This window comes from Rhinatrema bivittatum, chromosome 18, assembly GCF_901001135.1.
Source record: "Rhinatrema bivittatum chromosome 18, aRhiBiv1.1, whole genome shotgun sequence".
Classification (NCBI taxonomy): Eukaryota; Metazoa; Chordata; class Amphibia; order Gymnophiona; family Rhinatrematidae; genus Rhinatrema; species Rhinatrema bivittatum.
This window is the reverse complement of record NC_042632.1, coordinates 26,585,858-26,606,504: the sequence shown is the minus strand read 5'-3', so window position 1 is coordinate 26,606,504 and position 20,647 is coordinate 26,585,858. Positions and strand designations below refer to the sequence as shown.

The 20,647-nt window shown below is 41.4% G+C and overlaps 1 protein-coding gene across 5 annotated transcripts in view; it reads right to left on the bottom strand.

The window, feature by feature from the left end:
* The window catches only part of GABRB2 (gamma-aminobutyric acid type A receptor beta2 subunit), a 416,036-nt gene that overhangs the window by 282,835 nt on the left and 112,554 nt on the right, over positions 1 to 20,647 (bottom strand). For all 5 annotated transcript variants that reach the window (XR_003853453.1, XM_029583899.1, XM_029583898.1 and 2 more), the window contains one exon: positions 5,019 to 5,239. Coding sequence is in view for 4 of the 5 variants with exons in the window: in XM_029583899.1 (XP_029439759.1) it covers positions 5,019 to 5,239 (221 nt within the window). In the remaining variant the exon portion in view is untranslated. The remainder of the gene's footprint in view (positions 1 to 5,018; positions 5,240 to 20,647) is intronic.

The window sequence follows — 20,647 nt, the reverse complement described above, 5'->3', positions numbered from 1 at the left end:
CCCCCCCCCCCCCAAGACTTACCAAAACTCCCTGGTGGTCCAGCGGGGAGTCCGGGAACCATCCCCTGCACTCTCCCACCCTTGGTGCTGGTTTCATCATGGTGCCGATATCCTTTGTCACAGGGGCTACCGGTGCCATTGGTCAGCCCCTGTCACATGGTCATCGGCACCATCTTGTGCTCCTACCATGTGACAGGGGCTGACCAATGGCACCGGTAGCCCCTATGACATTGTATGGGCAAAGGCTATAGGCGCCATTTTGAGTACTGGCATCGGACGGCCGAAGTGCAGGAGGTCGCTCTGGGACCCCCGTTGGACCTTCAGGGACTTTTGGCCAGCTTGGGGGGCCTCCTGAACCCCACAAGACTTGCCCAAAGTCCAGAGGGGATCATGGAGCGACCTCCTGCATGCCGGGCGTCCAATGCCAGTACTCAAAATGGCACCGATCGCCTTTGCACTCACTAGGTCACAGGTACCGACGGTCGGCCCCTGTGACATAGTGAGGGCAAAGGCGATCTGCTGCCAGTATTCAAAATGGCGTAAATCTTGAAGAACTGCCCTGAGGCAGGCTTCAAGAAGAGCGAAACTCGGCCAGAGTCAGGCTTGAATATTGTCAGAATAAAAGTTTTTTCATATACCAATTTGTTTCTTAAGCATGATATATATACATATATATCTACATATCTATAAGAAAGAGATATTAGTAATAAGGCTTGACAAAGTTTTAACACTAAAACCTTTTTGTGGTTTCATACAATTTCAACTGTTACCACCCAGGTAATCAATATAACATAGATTGAATAATCATGAACCACCAACCATCTTCCACCCTAAAGTGTTCAATTTTGTGAAAATTATTTTAGAAAAATGAAAAAAAAAATGTACATAAAAAGTTATTTTTCATTTTTTTTTTTAAAGCTGCTTGATGCATGTACTTTCTTTTATAAATCCATGTGCTAAAGCTTATATCAACCTCTTCTTAGAGACTACGTGATGATAGAAACAACAATGACATCTAGTTATAAATTCTTGCTGCCCTCCCAACAAGGCCACAGCACAGTATGAGAGAAATGTTCCTTCTCTCATACTGTGCTGATAACGCTGTCACTTGAAAAAACCTTCTTAGCTGATAAATTATGAATGCAGTAAATCCTTTTCAAAATTTCCTCCAGTGTGCATATGCTAAAAGGCACTCACTTTCTTTAGCATGGGACTTTTAGCTTGTGTACACTGTGCATATTATTAAATTAGTAAGTAGGACATTAAATGAGATTTTAGCATACATATTATAAAGAGCTGGTATTTTATTGACTGAGACTTTTATTTTATTTATTTAAGGTTTTTCTATACCGGCATTCATGATAAGATCATATCATGCCGGTTTACAAATAACAGGGGGGTACAATAACTTTGTTCTTTTAACACGTGCAGAGGAAGCCAAAGTGACAAAAAACAGGGTTGTTGATCTGGGGGAGGAAGGTGACAAGAATAGACAGGAGTAAAAAATCTTTACAGAGGTAACTTCATATAACAGAGCTTAATGCATAACAGTGCCTTGTAAGATATAAATGTATACTGGACCACATTTGATCAAATTCCTGGATTTTCTAACATGGAACATTTCTGGTTTTGACCGATTTCACACAAATGTTTGCTTAGAGGGCTTTTGACATCTTGCTTAAAATTGCCTGTTTTTATGACTCAACAAGTTATACTAAGCAATGGTCAAAAAGTTGAATAGGGTTAGTTCAGAGATGTCAAACTAAAATCCTCCAGTGAAGCAAACTAATTTAGTTTTCAAGATATCCAAAAAGAATATACATGAGATATAGTTCCATATAGTTGCATCTTAATAAATGCACATGCAAATTTATTGCATGTGTATGTATTAAGATCCTGAAAACTAGACCAGTTTGCAGCACTAGAGGACTAGAATTTGTCACCCCTAGGTTAGTTCATCACTTAAGGTCAACAACAACAAACTATGGGCCTCACTTTCTAGAGTATCGCAGGCCTGCGATACTTTAGGTAATGAGGGGCAGGGGGGTCGACATGGGGGCGGTCCTGCGCTAGCCTGCAGCGATCGCACCGCCGTGGTGCGATCGCTGCCGGTTTCGCACCCAATAGCGCCACCATAGAAGGGTGCAAACTCGGACGCTAAAAGGCCCTTACCTTTTCGTCGTCCGCGGCGTCTTCATGGAGTTGGCCCCAGTGGCGCCCCGACTCCGACTCTTACAGGACTGACTCCGCCCCCATCCTGGTATTGCATGCAATAAGGGACTTTTCGCATGTGAAATGTCCCTTATCGCATGCGAGCCACTTGAAAAATGACCCCCTATGCCAGTTTTGGGTTTGTCCTATATTAAGTATGGACTTGGAAGGTCCTATTTCTTGAACTGCAAGGAATGACCTAGTGATTACAGTAATGGGCTGAAAACCAATGGATCCAGAGTTCAAATCCCACTTCATCCACTGACATTCTTTCATCTTGAGATGTCACTTTGGGGCTGATTCACTAAAGTGTGGTAACCCATGCTATCATTAATGTGGATTACTGCACACTTTAATTGTAATGGGTCAAAGTATTTCCAATGAAACTAATTAACTAACTGTGCAATAACCTGAGTTAACAGCGCAGGTTAATGTGTTTTAGTGAACCAGTCCCTTTATTTCTCATTGCTTCTGGTACCCAATTAGATTAAGCTATTAGGTGCAAAATATTATTGTACCTGAAGCCTACAAAATGTTATAGGCCACCTCGATCATTATTTGAAAGGTGGGCCAAAAATTTATAAAATAAGTTAAAGTTCATATAATGTGGTAGAATGGGCATGTTAATTTAAGTTAGCTAAAGGAACAAAGATATTTTCTATTATCTAATTAGATAAGACAATAAACTTGGTATTATCATTCAGTACCTAACTAATATAAAATTTAGGGGGTTTTGTTTTTTTTTTTTTAATTTAGATCATTACAGCACCGATTCACTAAAGCTTTTTTTCCTCATTCTCTCTGGGAAAAGATCTTGATGAATCAAGCCCTAAGTGGTGTCATACATAGTTTTCAAAGAGGACACAGACACAGAATCTGCATACTGTTTAACTCCTGGGTTTACTTCTTTTCAGGACCAGTTTGAATTATTTTTGGATTTCTTAACTTTATGGAGCTTTTTTTTTTTTTTTTTTTTTAAAGTATTAGAATTTCTATATATTGACTTTTGTTTGAAAATCAATAAAATATTTTTTTCGGGACTTTAGGTGAATGACTACATTTTAAGTGTCGAAGCACTGTGTTCTTCTATAGTGCAAATCTAGCAGAGATGTATTACATCTCACGCAATCATTTTTTGATATTTCAACAATTACTTTATTTGGGATTACTGTGCACTCTTTTCATTACACTGTTTTTATTTTTTCAATGGAGGCAATAGAAAAAGGTTGAAAGTATATAAAGAAGTCTACGAATGCTAAAGCACTTATGAGTCACTGTTCCATAAATGTATGCATCCTAACAGATAAGTATCACAGATTAATTTTTGCACTGAAACTATTACTGGTACTTGGGATTTTATATTGTGTACATGCATGCTTCTTCAAAAAGTCAGTTTGGATCATGGTTAAACATTAATCAATTGTTTACTCTTTTCAAAAAATACAAAGTACTGGGGACATACAATGAAGTTACTGGGTAATGCATTTAAAATTAATAAGAGAAAATATTTTTTTACTCAATGTGTAATTAAGCTCTGGAATTTGTTGCAGAGGATGTGGTGAAAGCTCTTAGTATAACCGTATAAAAGGTTTTGGAGAAGTTCTTGGAGGAAAAGTACACAAACCATTATTAAGGTGGAGTTGCAGAAATCCACTTTTATCCCTGGGATAAGCAGCTTGGAATCTATCTATTCCTTGGTATCCTGCCAGGTACTTGTGATCTGGATTGGCCACTGTTGGAAACAGGATACTGGGCTTGATGGATTAGTCTCACCCAGTATAGCAAGTCTTATGGTTTGGAAAATGGAAAGAAGTTCAAAAGCTAGGCTGTGCCCTGAGACTGCAAAATTTTAAGTTAAGAACCCCCCCCCCCAAAAAAAAAAAAAAAAAAAACAACCAAAAAACAAAAAAACAAAACCTGATAATCATATTTTTAGTGGATTCCATACTACTTTATCTTTCCAGATTGGATAAGATATGGGGGTAGCCAAGAACCACAATAGCTTTCCAAGTTTGGGCTTCTATTTACTGCAGACAAAATATCTAACCTTTTTAAAATTCAAGCTACAATACTACTTTCTTTTTCCAGCCAAGCAAAATCACCCACTTGACCAGACAATAAGATTTAGATTTACAATGAATATGCACACACATAGACACTGAAAACCAGACTGGCAAGGTGGGCCTCAAAGACCAGATGGAATATCATCGAGCTACCTTGAAAAAGGTTCCCTGTTGTGGGACCATGCATTCTGTGACAAAGAAACAGAGTAGTGATGTCAGCAGAAAAAGTGATAAACAGGCTCACCTTACCAATTGCTCAGATACTGTAGACAAAACAATATATGTTCCAGTTACAGCAGAGATCTCTCTCATCAAGCTGGGTTGAAAATGCAACCAATAAAATAAGCCGACTAGAATTCTGACAATAAAAGACTATCACAAAACCCTACTTCTTTACTTGTGTGTCGTTTTGCAATGGTTATTTGAGCCTTATCAACATATTGATTTCATTTTGGCTATATACCATTAAAAGGTTGTCAAAGTTCTCAAGCATCTCATCAGAAACGTACATAATACCTGTGGCAGAGATGATTAATATTTGGCCATCTACTTCAAAACTACTTCATTTTCACTCAATTATTAAAGGGTTTGGAAAGTCATGCCAGCTGTGGTCTAGTGGCTTGTAATAGAATATTTTATTTTCTCTCCATATATCTATCTATATCTATATATATATATAAAAACACACATACTATCATAATAATTTTAGTATTACAATTGAACATAAAAACTTCCAGTACTGACCTGAGCCCATAAAGTACCGTCCCATCAGGGTGCAGGCGAATCATTCTGTTCTTGACAGTAACACCATGGACAAATGATTTCTTGTCATTCAGGAAATATGTATCAGGAACCCAAAGCTGATCAGCAACTCTATTATCCAATGTAAGATTTAAAGGTATTACAGAATAAGAGAGCCTTTTATCCCTCCATGCTTGCTGAAAGTACATTGTCAAGGTGTAATCCTGTGATGGCAAAAAACAAACAAAAGCTCATAAGATGGTGGATTGTATTAGACTGGGCATTTTTTACTATCATATTTTGTAATGTTTCTTTTGTGACTTTCTGTGCAGCATAACCACGTACAATAAGACCTGCCTTCAAAGTAATAACATGCTTCATTGTATATTACCACCTATTTATTACTGTACATGAACTTTCTAATTTCACAAATATAGGGATAGATTTTAAAAGGTGTGCGCACACACATGTACGCCCAATTTTATAACTTTCACGCGCAGGCGCGCACAAGTTATAAAATCAGGGGTTGGCGCGTGCAAGGGGATGCAAAATTGTGCACTTTGCGTGCGCCGAGCCACGCTGCTTTCCTCTGTTCCCTCCCCCTAACCTAACCTTCCCACCCCTTCCCCAACCTTTCCCCCCAACCCTACTCTAACCCCCCCAAAATGTTTACCTTAACTTTTGCGCCTGCCTGCTCCAGCACCCTGCTGGCACGCGATCCTCTGACCCCGCCCCACCCCCAGACCACCCCTTTAGTAAAGCCCTAGAACTTACACATGTCCTGGGGCTTTATGCGCATCGCCGGGCCTATTGTTATGCAGATAGGAATATAGACGTTAGGGATTTGTAGAGTAAAAAAATGTGTCTTGGTTTGTTCAATCATTTCATAGGCTACAGTCATTCATTAGGATTTTTTCAAACAAAAAATGCCCTTTAGAAATTAGCTGTTTAATATTCTATGATTTACAGAATTCAGTACATGATTCTTATTCTGAATACATTTTTTTGCAAAGCTGCCTCCATTACCTCAGAACCAGTAATCATGCAGACGTGCATTGCTGGTTTTGGATGCTGAGATATGCAGCCTTTGCTTTTGGCTGTGGTATAATCCATGGAAGACTAAATACTGGATGAGACCAATAATTACAAGAATCATAAAGTGTGGATCTTTGCAAATAGTACAAATATGTCTAACCATCCAAGGCTTAGGAGTGGATTTTCTAAGTGTTGCTTGTGCTAAAAAGCCCATATAAAATATGTATGTGGGCCACGCATGAGCAACACATTTTAAAATTTGGAAGTTACGTGTCTATATATATTTGTATGCATGCATGAGTAACAAAAAAAGGGGTGGAAAAGAGGCAGAGTTGGAGGTGGAGCATCGGCATTCTGGGACAGGGCCAACTGTTACATGATTAACTCCATATTTTAAAACCATCAGCCACAGCGCATGGTTTACACTACAGGATGAGGGGTCTGTATCAACTGGAAGGCATGCAGGATGAAGAACCAGAGGGGTCTGAATGACATTGAGACTGACTGGGAAAACTGGTGGACTAATGTGAAAAAATGGAATGTCCCTCACACAAGAATGTTTTAAAATCCACTTACATATGTGCATAAAAGTCGGCAGTCCTGTGGAAGATATGCGAAGTAGGTTTGCTCGAGTAACCTCTTAAAATTAGGGGTATTCTTAAGCATGTATTTTAAATCATAAGTGTGCAAGTGTGCGCATGATTTAAAATTCAAGTGTTTCTCCGCTCATGAACTAATATACAGGTGTATGGGCGCTTAAGTGTTCATTTAAAAATTAGCCTGTAGAGTGAAATCCATCTCAAACAGCATAAAGGTATCAAAACCCCTGAGGTTTAGAGTGCAATCCATCACAAACAGTACAAAAAGTGTCATAACCACCAAAGCATGGAGTGTGGTTAATGACAAACAGCATAAAGGCCTACAAAGGCCTTGACAGCAAGATGGAAAACAAGAAAAGGGGTGGGGTGGAAGGAGAAAATTCTATGTTTTTAATTTTTTTTCCTAGATACATAACACTCCAGTATAAGCAATAAATCAACAGGATGGGAAATCCAAGCAGAAAACAAGACAGAGGAACTAAAATTCCCATGCTAATGTATTATAGAAATAGCAAGTAGGCATATTAACAGCATAACCATTAAGGTGGTATATTGGGGGCATAGCAGATAGGCAGACTGATAGCAGTAAAACCTCTACAGTTATACACTTTGGGCATGACAGGTAGGTAGAGAGGGAGCAGTAAGACCCCTACAGTGGTACATATGGGGCATGGCAGGCAGCAGAGCAGCAGTGTAACTTCAAGGTGCTTTCAATCATCTTTCCATTTACATAATAATCCTGGAAACCCAAGCAAAGGTAGCTTGATTTTCATTCGACAATGGTGCCTCCTTGAGCAATGAGGGCTCATAATGTCCCTGCTAGTGAGAAGATACATTCACTGGGCATGCTACTTGTTGGGCAAGAACGAGCACTGAGACACTTTGGCTAGATAGGAATAGACTGTGAACATGTGTTCCTAATGTTACAGCACATCTGTGTCCATGGCCTCTATGAGCTCTGCATGATAGTGGGTCACAGAAATTTGTGCTGAGGTCTCCCTTTGCTGTGGTCAGCTGAGGGTCTCTCTTCTGAGCTGTTTTTGCTATGGCCTGTATCAGGAGATATGGTTATTTGCGGGCTAAGTGGCTTTGGCGTATTGAGGTGGGGGAGGAACTGGTAGTTAAAGTGCTGCTTGTGCTTGTTCTACTCTCAGAGGTAGCCAATCTTTCCTGTGCTACATCTCCACTGTGCCTCTGCATCTGGTGCTCCTGTTCACCCACCTTAGTTACCTGCATCTCCTTCATGAATGTGAGATGCTGGGACTGGAAGAAGGGAATCCCTTTCACCCATGAATCATAAAGTGTGGGAAGCATATTATATTATTTTTTGTCAAAGGTTCTACTCCCTCTTCCAGCTGATGCTGCAAGAAGTCCACATACTGGAACACTTCTACTTTCCTTCCCTCTTACTCACAGAAATTCTCCAGAATATTTACTATAGGGATGACCCCCAACCAGGATGGCACTTCTGGAACTCAGATCCTCTGTGGCAATTTGTGAAGGCTTCAGGATTTCCATCAGCTGCCTCAGCACTAACCATTTATGATGCCCCAAGGGGTGCTCCACAACTATCTCTGTTTTAAGAGACAGATCATGAAGGGGAATAGTCTGATCCACTAACCTCTGCAGTACCATGTAAGTACAATTCCAGTGGATGCCAACATTTTGATTCAGATGCATTCCAAATTCTTCCTGTTTCTCATAGAGAAACTGCTCTTCCTCTATGCTTTGATGCATGTCCTGCATGTCTCTATCATGTCCTTGGGCTCCAGCCTCAAAGCATCACTCACTGCCAGGTGTAGCAAATGTGCAAAGCAATGGACATCCTGAAAGCCCCCATCTTCTATTGCCTTTATCATGTTTGCACTACTGTTTGTCATAAAGAAACTGCCTAAATACTCCTGCCTGTCCAATATAGCTGCCAAACCTCCACCAACTTTCCTGTGGCTGAAAGAATATTGCATAAGGTATGACAGCTATCCAACAACTGGGTATGCAGCAAAGCCCACTTGCACCCTGATGCTTAGTCGCTGCTACAACTGCTGCCTGGCCCTGTCTCAGCCAGTTCCCACCAGGACAAAGTAAGTATGCTTAGTGTTCCTTCTGATCCAGATAGTGCTGGAAAATGTATACAACTACAACACTGATTGAACAGGATTTGGATGACCTTCCTACTAATATAAATGTAGTCCTGGAATGGACTTTGTAATTGGGAATAACTCACATAGCAAATGATTAAACCCATATTTTCCACTACCTGTAAGGGCTGGTCATCCATGGCAAATAGTTCCCCAAAGCTATTCAGTACTACTTTAGATGCTGCCTATCTCTTGCTCTGGTACAATTCTGGATATCCTAAAAATCTGGCATGTTTTTGGCTCTTGAGGACCAGAGTTTGTCACACATTGTCAAGATCTTAAACATTCAATAGCTGTACTTTCAATTGATATTCTTTATTGCAGAAAACAAAAGGTAGAAAATAAATATGTGCTTCCTGACTTACAGCTTTGCAGAGTCAACCAAAGTACTAAGAATTATTAGGAAGGGAATGGTTAATAGAACGGAAAATGTCATAATGCCTCTGTATCGCTCCATGGTGAGACCGCACTGTGAATACTGTGTACAATTCTGGTTGCCACATCTCAAAAAAGATATAGTTGCGATGGAGAAGGTACAGAGAAGGGCAACCAAAATGATAAAGGGGATGGAACAGCTGAAGAGGTTAGGGCTGTTCAGCTTGGAGAAGAGACGGTTGAAGGGGGATATGATAGAGGTCTTTAAGTTCATGAGAGGTCTTGAACGAGTAGATGTGACTCGATTATTTACACTTTCGAATAATAGAAGGACTAGGCGGCATTCCATGAAGTTAGCAAGTAGCACATTTAGGACTAATCGGAGAAAATTCTTTTTTACTCAACGCACAATAAAGCTCTGGAATTTGTTGCCAGAGGATGTGGTTAGTGCAGTTAGTGTAGCTGGGTTCAAAAAGGGTTTGGATAAGTTCTTGGAGGAGAAGTCCATTAATTGCTATCCATCAATTTTACTTAGGGAATAGCCACTGCTATTAATTGCATCGGTAGCATGGGATCTTCTTGGTGTTTGGGTAATTGCCAGGTTCTTGTGGCCTGGTTTTGGCCTCTGTTGGAAGCAGGATGCTGGGCTTGATGGACCCTTGGTCTGACCCAGCATGGCAATTTCTTATGTTCTTTTGTTCTTATCTGAATCATCACCCTTGAAAACTTTCTCCAGATTGAGTGTCTCCCCAACATCCCCCTCAGTAAACACCAAAGCAAACAATTTGTTTAGTCTTTCCAAGATGGCCTTATCTTCCCTAAGTCCTTTATCCTTTCGATCATCTAACGGTCCCAGCTGACTCCCTCACATGCTCTCTGCTTCGGATATATTTTTTTTTTTAAGTTTTTTAATGAGTTTTTGCCTCTACAGCCAACTTCTTTTCAAATTCTCTCTTAGCCTGTTTTACCAATGTCTTACATTTAAATTGCCAATGCTTATGCTTTATCTTATTTTCTTCTGATGGATCCTTCTTTCAAATTTCAATGAAGATATTTTGGCACTCCAAGACTGGAATTGCCTACCCCTGCTCTAGAACAAAGAACACCATTCCTGGAAACCCTGGGACTCTGAAACTGACCACCTAGGCTGCTGGCCTGAGCGCCTTAGTTACAGGGTTACTAAGTCTAGGAACACTAGAACATACATCCCGGGCCAGAAAGTCTCAGACTTTGTATCCCCAAGACAGACTCCTTGCTCTGAGTCTCCTGGGCCAGAAAACCTAAGCCCAAAGACACTTGGGTCAAATAGATTCATCTAATCCCCCATGCCCTACAGCCAAACACATACTTTAGCCCCTAGCTCATTCCCCACTTAGTACCCCACCCCACACTCATTCCCCTATCAAATAAACCATCACCACACCCAGCACACACACACAACCACACATACAAACACACACCATAAAGCTTCTAAATCTTTTTAACTTCAGTGGTTATATCAGTTAACTTCCATGTCTAACTTCTTGCAATCTTGGACAAGTCACATCACCCTCCATTGCATCAGGTACAAACTTAGGTCATTCACTAAGTCATGGTATTTTTTAATGAAGAAAAATCTGCAATAGTAAATGACCCAGTATATACACACAATGGAAGCCTTGGACTGCCAATGCTTAACGGGACCTATGGTCCCGAGTAAGCACCACCTTCCCCCGTGCAAAAGTTGCCAAACATCCCAGGAAATCTGCTACCTAAAGAAGCTATCATGGGACTAAAGGAGAACCACTGGAGCCACAGCTAATGAGAGATGATTCCACTGGTTGGCATTACAAGACATGAGCACCCAGTGAGCAACTACCAACAAGATCCTCTACCACTGAATCCAAAAGCCACCACCACCACCAAAAACAGAGAGCCTAAGTTTCTGAGATTTTCTATGAGATTCATGGGATGTATGATGTGCCACCCCTTCACCCAAGCAATGCCAGAAAACAGGGGTTTAGTAATATAGTTACATTAAGAAAAGTAAACTACATATGGACATAGGTGGACAAAAATATAGTTGCATGAAAAAATCCTAAAGGTATTTTTTAAATGAATGACTAGATACATGAGCAGAGTACACCATTTATTCTTTGAAATCAGCTGGTGGCCAACAGGCTCCAGATTTTCAGGACAGGTTACATGCAGGGATTTGTAGTTCTGATTTCCCTACTGTATTCCTTAAGAAAAGCAAGATTACAAGTCCCTGTTTAGCCAGGCTCAGAAACATAGAGCCAGGTGGCTATCCAATTTCTAAGTCTATGTCAATGTACAGTAATTTTTTTCAATCTATATTTGTCACATCTGCTTTCTGAGGATGCTCAGCAATCCAGAGAGGAGAGAGCTGTTTGGGTATTTTTATATTGCCAGCACATTGCCATGGGCAATCCACAGACACTCACAGGTATCTTAAGTACTTTCCATGGACTCAACAGCAGTTTAGCAGCCGTATAGCATGGGAAAAGAGCATATTCCTATTTTCACTTCCTAACACCAGTATTGTGTTTCTTTGGGGTACTGAACCTCAGGGTCCTCGGATCTATCTACATCAATCCTGATAGATGTGGAAGAGTTGTAACATCAGCATTCCCAGAGGATCCTGGTGTTTTAGACCACAGAAGACAAATGCCATTGTCTAATGTGTCAGTTCATCAAGGACAGGCTGAGCCAAGCAAGGTTTAGTCCGATGAAAGGCGAGAATGTGTAATTCTGATTTTGCTAAACAATGCAGCCCCAAGCCCATCCATGCACTTGAAAGAGAGAGTGTGAAAATGATTGCCTGGCAGGGGTAAATCGTTGACATGGAACCCATTCAACTTGAGGAAACCGTCACACAGAACGAACATGCCCTGTTCTCCCCCACCTCAGATTTTCATTATTTTTAGTTGTGGATAATTCACATGCTGATAGGAGGGCACTCCAGCAGCAGAAAAGCAGGGTCCTTCATTCATTGTTCTCTCACTTTAAATGTAATGATTTTCATTTAGAAACAATTTTAATAAAACCATAAAATAACCTAATGCTCTACAGTCCATCGGTCTCTATACTTACCTATTATGTTCTCTCCATAGGTAGCAACAGAAGTGCACAATTTTACCCACAGCAGCAGAATCTGCTGCCTACATCCTAAAATTAATTGTTAAATGGACATGAAGAACATTAAATAAATTACTATGTAGGTGGCTGCCTACTGCTTAGTGAATATTTTGCTAAGTCTCAAATAGGTGAGATACATTTAGGGTTCATATTGTAGCTTAACAAGTTTGAAGGCAATTGCAGTGCACTCAGTTTCCTTTTGCAAATCTTTCAAGAATCAGTGGCAAGAGTTAGCACATTTGTGGCAGATTTTTCAAACTTCTATAGCAATTAATATGTAGCAAATTTGCATGATTGTGCATATATTTGCAAATTAATTACTGTACATTTTTATTTTACTTTATAAAAATAAAGTCCATGTCTGACATTTCTGTGCCCAGTTAATTTATTAGGATCTTTTCTGAGTGGCAAGATTGATAGTACTGGGATAGAGAAAAGGGGAACATAAGGGAGGGGGGATAGAGAGCGGAATTCAGAAGGACAATGGAGAAGGAGAGGGAGATAGAAGGATAGAGGGACATAGAGATACAGTTGGGAAGGATTAATTGGAATCAGGAATTAGAGGGAAAGAGAACAAATGGAGAAGGGGTAAGATGGATCAAGGAGAGGGGAAGGGAAAGAAGGGATCCTGGATTGGGGGGAGGGGATCCTGGATCAGGAGAGGGGAAATGATTTCCTCATATCTTCCTCTCAACACCAATCCCTTGTTTCATATTCCTTTGTTCCCGTCATTCACATCATTCCCATCCTCTGATCTCCTCACTTACACCCCACAACTCATCCTATTTCTCACTGTTGCCCCTAATTCTTTGACTCACTATCTATTTTTCCCCTGATACCATTCATTTTTTCTCCATCCCCTCTTTTACTCTTGACCCCATCTCCTCACCTCATTTACTCTCCCTCCACTCACACCGCTTCTAATCCCTTCATTCAGTCTCTTACCCCATCCCCTTATTGACTCTCCTGCATCCTATACTCCCTCTAACTCCATCTTATCCTATTCCCTCATTCACTCTCCCTCCTCCTCCCACACTCTGATCCCCTCATTCAATCCAGTCTCCCATCACCCCAGCTGCTCAATCTTGCCCTCATCCCCTCATTCTCACCCCCACCCTCTCTGATCCCCTCATTCATTCCTGTCCTCATCACCCATCCCTCACTTTTACCTAACCTCAAAACCTCACTTATCTTTCACACCATCTTATCACTTGCTCTATTCAGTCCTCCCACCTTCAAAGCTTTTCTATCCCCCCCCCCCCCCCCAAAGCAGTAGGATGAGGATAAAAGTAGCAGCAGCACATCCGGCTGCTACTTCCTCTCTTGCCATCTAGGCCCAACTCTTCTTTCAACCATGTGGCTAAACACACAGCTACATGGTTGAATGCTGCTGTCGGGTCTGGGTGGCAAGAGAGGAAGAAGCAGCCCAACGTGATGTCCCTGCTCCTCTTCCTATGCCAGATCGGCAAGGAAGAGGAGAGGGCCTTAGAATGCATTGCTAGCAGGGCCCCTGATTTTCCTTGGTAATTCCATGGAGATGGGCAAAAGCTGCAGGAAGAAGCATATTTTGCACTCCATCCCATGTCCATGGATAGTGATTGCAGATTCTTCAAAAGTTGTATGCAAACTCTGACTCTCAGACATCTGACCTTGCACTATGCAGCCCAAACAGGAGTTCTCACCATGGAAAAAAGAGGAAAAGGTGCCCTATCATGATATATATGGAGAACGCTTTAAACGAACTTCAGTGTTATGTTTTTGTTGTCCTCTATACTATTCTGCAGTTACAAATGAAAATAAGATCATTGAATATTTATTTATTTAGTTGTTTTATATACCGCCATTCTAAAAGAAGATCACAATGGTTTACAATATCAGTATTCATATTTGTGATCAGGCCAAAGGCAGTCCACGCCACTCTTCATTCTTATTTGATAAGAACAGATTAGGAGTTGAGGTTGCCAGCAAACCCTATCTAACTGGTTTGCACATTGCATCTCCTTCTGCTATGTGCAAGCAGGACTTCAGCTCGGAGGTCATGTCAAGGCACATTCTTCTGGCAGAGCCATGGCAGCTTCAGTGGCCCACCTGAGGGCAGTCCCCGTGTCTGAGATCTGCAAAGCTGCAACATGGAGTTCCCTCCACACCTTCGCTGCTCACTACTGTTTGGACAGAGATGACTGACATGATAGCAGCTTCGGCCAGTCTGTCCTCCAGAATCTCTTTCAGCTGTAGAACCCAACACTTCCTACCTAGGGCCCTTGTTTTCAGGTTAAGGCTGTTTCCCGCTGTTACCAATAGCGCCAGTGATGTTGTGCCCATTGGCACCTTGTTGGGTGCCTGTTGGTCTGGAACAGCCTGTAAATAGGGATTCATCCATGTGTGAGGAATAACACCCTGCTTGTTCTAATGTTATATGAAGGGGTTGGTACAAAAGATAAACCTTTATCGAGGATGAAAAATTCATGTGTGTTCAATAAACATTTTGAGATATTGATTACATGGTTTTCAGTGTATTTTGCTAATATGGGTGGTAGGCTCTCCTCCCTCTCCCTCTGCAAGTGGGAGTTTCCCCATCTGCTTTCTTGATTGTCCTTTTTTCTTAAATCACTTTTCCAAATCTTTCCTAATTGAAAAACCTGCTGATTAGGTTTACTTTTTTCTATTTTGTGTGTCGTGGTTGTGAATAGTGGTGCTGAAGAATCTAAAATGTCGTCAGTATCACTGCGTATAAAAGTTTTGCACTGCGATCTCTTAGGGGACTGCCAGATGTTCTTTCGTCTATGCTATTGATGACTGATCTCTGATTATTTTTGTTGTACACATTCCTCTGGTAATTATTCTTTGGTTTATTGTTATATCCCAACTTATTTTGGTGATGCCATGGGTAAATACTATTATTCTTAGTCATTTTCATCCCTTCTAAATTTTTCAAATTTTATATTCTTTAATTCTATAGTAAACGTATCTAAATTCTTCTTATAGTCAAAGCACAAATCATTTTTCTTTAAAAATTCCAATTCCTCGTCCAACTTATTTTTCAACTCCTCTCTTTTTTTGGAAATCTTAATGATCAAGATCATTAAGTCCAGGGAGCATTTATTAAGAATAGCCTCCCAACTGTTCATGAATGTACTGTCCTCTTTATACATACTTGGTGGTTTGTTGACTCTCTCTAGGAAGCTCAATTGATTGAGCAAAACTCGGCCAGAATCGGGCTATCATTTTCACCAGATTACTTAATAAACGCACACTGTTTTTACCAATCATTTCTTTTTGGTTGCTAGTATACATGAAGGTATACATTCCTTTATAAGCTTAGAAGCAATTTTGTTTCACTATAAATAGGAACTTATTGTTTTTATAGTTACAAGGATCTTTTAGAAAGAAACAGTGTATTCCGCACAGCCCAACCTGAAAGGTGACTTCTGGCTCTGGGAGGGGATCTGTCTGGTCCAAATCTATTTAAAAGCCAAAGCAATTATGATTCACGCCATCTGACAGGAAAGGCAGTGGTCGATGAATGAAGAGAAATGTTGTAACCAAATAAGTCGCAAAAAATTTTAACTCTTTCTTTGATGTTGGGCATGTTATATTGATTATAAGTATTCATTTGTGTTTATACCCAGCTCTCCAGCTCCTGAGGCAGATGCTGAGCGTCGAAACATGGCCAGTGTCAGTCGGGCATGAGCCACTTATTAAGAAATAAAGTTGGTGCTTTAAATTATGACTGCATAAACCACTTAATAGGATAAGTTAGAAATAATTTTTTGAATGGCACAAGAAATTAATCAAGCTCACACAGGGGGAGTTTTGGCATTAAAGAGACTTATTATATATGAAACATAAAAAATACATCATATAGTAGACACAATAATTAAATAATAAAGTAAAAAAGTATAGGTGCACAGCTTGAGCTTCAACCAGATTAATGGCTATTACCCACAAAATCAGTACTGAACATCAGAAGTTAGTTAATCATTAAATTCCCCAAGTTGGTTAATTCATTGTTTTATATAGGGGGGATTCATGACAGAGGCATTAGTATATTCATAGTTGTGTTTATCTTGGTCAAAACAGAGAGTTGGTAACCATTTATATGGAACAATTAATGAAAAGTCATTTAAGAAAGCTTGGTTGAAGATTTGGCAACTGAGATTCATTGCCGAGAAGTGCAGAGTCCTGCATCTGTGGTGCAGTAATCCAAAAGAGTTGCATGTGATGGTGGGTGAAAGGCTAATGTGCACAGACTGGGAGAGGGATCTTGGGGTAAGAGTATCTAGCAATCAGAAGGTGGCGAAGCTGTTATGGGAGCCGGCTGTGAATGGCCGCGACTAGCCCCCTGCAAGTGCTAGCAGTGCCGTGCCCCTTTTGCCAGACCTGGGAGCCTCACAGTGGCAGGAGACCGCTGTCAGCATATCCCGCCATGCTGCCTCACCGCTGGGCCTCCCTCTCCGATGCTGCGTCACGGCCTGGACATAGCCAGGCCACACTCAGGCCTCCCAGGTAATCCCCGGCCTCCTAAATGTGCCATGTATCTCTAAATAGAGATACATGGCACATTTAGGAGGTCCTGACTCCTCCGTAGGAGGAGTCAGGACCTCCCCTTCCGGGCCTCAGACTATTTAAGGCAAGTAAGTCCTGTCTTGGAGCCCATTCCTGCGTTCCTGCACTTCTTCCTGCATCTGATTCCTGTCAAGACCCTTGCCTGCCTGCCTGCCTGCCTACAAGGTTCGCCTTCTGCCTGGACCTGCGCTGATACCAGACCTCCAGCTCGACCCCTGAGACCCCACCTACGTCCAGCCGGCCCCGGTACCCAAGGGCTCAACCTGAAGGGAATGAGGGCTGGTATTGGTGAAGCTCCGGCAGGGTTTCAGGCCTTCTCCAGCCTCGCCTGCATACCTACGCAGGTTTTAAAATCTGTGCGGCAAGCGCCACACCGAGTCACACACATATGTCCCAGCTTCGGTGCTTGAAGGCCTTTTAAATTTGACCAGTAAACTTCTTGTGTACCTTTTAACCTGAAGAAATACTTGAGAATTGGAGAGGCAAAAGAAGATGGTGAGGTTTAGGAATGTCAATATTAATGCACTAATCCTCCTTTCCTGGAGTGCATTAATATTGTCATCTTTGTTTCACTTGACCTCACTTTACATTATATGGAATAAGCGGTGTTATTTGTCTTGAGGTTTATGAATGTTCCAACAACCAAATGAATTCAGAATGTATTTGGTACTACTAATGTTCTGACGTTTTGTTAGGCTACATAGACTGTTTAATCAATATACTCTCAGATAAGAGGTGTTAATCAGTCACTGCTATTATGTGTCATTCATCTGACTCACTACCGGCAAGCATTAATCATAAACTTTACAAGGTAACCCTGGTGAACATGTTTAACAATAGAAACATACTGTACACAACCTAACGGTTGAAAGACGATAACATGATGGTATATTGTAAAACAATTTCATAGCTCAGGGAGGTTAACTTCACATTGCTCCCCCCAGCCCCCCCCAAAAAAATGAAAAAATGCCAGCAATTAAAATGTAAAAAACCTAGAATAAAGCATACAATTAACAGCAAGGCCATCTAGCACATAGGGTATGCCCACAATAGAAGCTGTAATGAAAAGCTCTTATTTACTATACTGTTTTAATTAAGAGATTATATAATACTTCATGTTGTGTGTGGTAGACTCAGAAAATGACACTACGGCAAGAACATAATAGAAAACCATTGCTGGGCCAGCCTGGTGGCTCAGTGACCGTGCTGTGCGCACTGCCAGGATGTGAACCTAGTTCAATTCGCAGATCAGGGTTTCCATTCCTCAGGAGGCAATGATTACAGTCCTTGGGGTGGGGTGGGGGGGGGGGGGGGTCCTCAGCCATTCCGCAATGGTGACACCTAGTGACCGTATCTGCTTCCCATGCCTGCAAGATTCTGGAACCCTGGTGACTGCCCCCCCCCCCCCCCCCCCCCCCCCCAGCCGAGGACCATCGCTCAGATGAACAGGCTCGGCGATTTGCAAGCAAACATAAAAAACAAGGGGATAAATCCCTGGACAAGTTGCAAATAAAAGGATCCTTACACCAGACCCCCAGGGTCCCGTGTTGCAATGGAGCAGCAAGGTCAATAGCAGCAGGCAGAAACTGCCAACCTCTAAGAGTTAAAAATAATTAGAAATCCATTGTCGGAGAAAAAGCCCATGTAATACAATAGATAGCCATGCCTAAAAAAAAAAATTCAAAACCACCCATGACTGCTGTACAGATATGGGAGAGAGACAGAGATTACAGGCTCATTTCTAATCCCTAGACACGTGATGGCATGTACATGTCCACAGAATATGGCCACAATATGCGCACTAAGTTTCCCGATATCCGAGTGGCAGAGATCATTTGGCTGCTCAGCTGCCAGTTGTTAGAAAACCCATTTGTGTCGTGGTCACCGTGTTACTGCCTGATGCTGTGCGCAGCATGCAAAGTCCATTCCCCCCCCCCCCCTCCCTTTTTCAGCACAAAGCTGCCCAAGAAGAAAGGAAACAAGGTAGAAAGGAACTCCTTGTCGGACAGCAGAGACTGCCAGGTCATGTGGGCAGTCTGTGGCCCCTCACAAGGCATTCTTGCACAGGTAAGACCCATGCCAATGGCTTACAGGTTTCCTCTCTTTCCTGTCTCCCAGGCTATTTGGCACCTATGGCCAAGTGAGAAAAGGGCACCCCCAACCTGAACATAACTCACGACCCCATGAGCCAGGACACTCTGTTATATATGGGGGCTTTCATTTACATTTTTATTTTTACCCAGCAGTTTCCTCCTGCCCCTATGGGCTTTCAGCTCAAATCGGAAGCAATACAGGGAACCCATTCGCCATAAGCCTACATTCAAAACCTGAACTGGAAACCCCCCCAAAAAAAACAGATTCTGCCTGCCATGCAGCACCAGAGAAAGAGAAACAGAAATACATTTCCTCCTGTATTGTGCAAAAATAAGCTATCATGAGCTGCACATTCCCAAAGTCAACAGAGTCCATCCAACTAAACTGAATATAAAATGCTTTTTTTCTACTCTGGTTGTCTGGACTTTTATTTGTCTAATCACTTTGGTCCTCATCTCTTTATACTGCTTTCTTTTTCTTGGTCTCCTAACTCCTTTACAGGGTCTCCTGTTCATTTTCTATTTCAGCTCTCTCCTGTCTCTTCAGTATCTCCCTACGCCTCTAATATTGATCTTTCTCTTTTATTCTCCTTTTTCTTCATTCTCGTTATCTCTGCCTCTCTATTCACTCATCTAGATTTCATCCTCCCTTCTCCCTCCAGTTTTCTGTGCCAATCCTAAACCTCCCCAAATTTCCCCTCTATTGCCCCCTCTCAGTCCTCCATCTTCCCCTCACTGAGTTGCCCCTTTAGCCATCTCCAGCTCCCCTTGTCCTTCCCTCAACAGCTGCATCCTCTCTTGTGCTCTTGAAAACCCCTCACCTCCAAATCCTCCTCCCCCCCCCCTCACTCATCTTCCACGGTCATCTTCCAACCAATCATACCTTCCATCCTTCCCTAGGGCTGGTGTATAGGTATTAAGCACCCTAGGTGAGCCTTATAGCCTTGCACCCACCTCCTCTCCAGCTGTACCCTCCCCATACACAAGTCAAAATTATGCATTTATAATAATAGATTTTACATGAGAAAGGACTTTGAGGTAAAAAAAAATAGCATGTATATTATATGTACATGTACTGCTGTGGTACCAACCAGAAATCCTGCAAAAAAGATAAAAAAAGACACTTGGAACCCATATGGTATTAGGCCTATGGTAATACATGATGGGTGGGGGTTTGACCCTGGGAAAGCCATGTATTGAATTGCAATTACAGTATTGTAAATCTTTCATATCAAAACAGCCCTAATTGCCAGCACTCATAAGTAAATATCTTACTTATGAAAAGGCAACACTGTAAATATTACACCTGGTCTTAAAACACCAATTTACCTCCTATTGGGAAAACAAAACAAGTCAGGTTGCTATAGATCCCTACACAGAAAATACATGCTAGCAGAATACTTTACTTCTGTCACATGTATAGAACATAGGCAGACCTCACTAAATACAGAAGAGACCATAAAATATAAATAGAAATGTGCAGACAAATACTGAACTAGAAACCACAAAGAGCCAGACTCTGTATGCAGAGCAACAAGGGAACCAGAACCATTGTCATTCCTCATAAAATATCAAACAATAAAATAAAAAAAATATAAAACATCATAATAGTAAAACTATACTGATAAAAAGAAATACTTAAAACAGCTGACAAATAGAACAGTATCCAATAATTCAAAACTCATAAA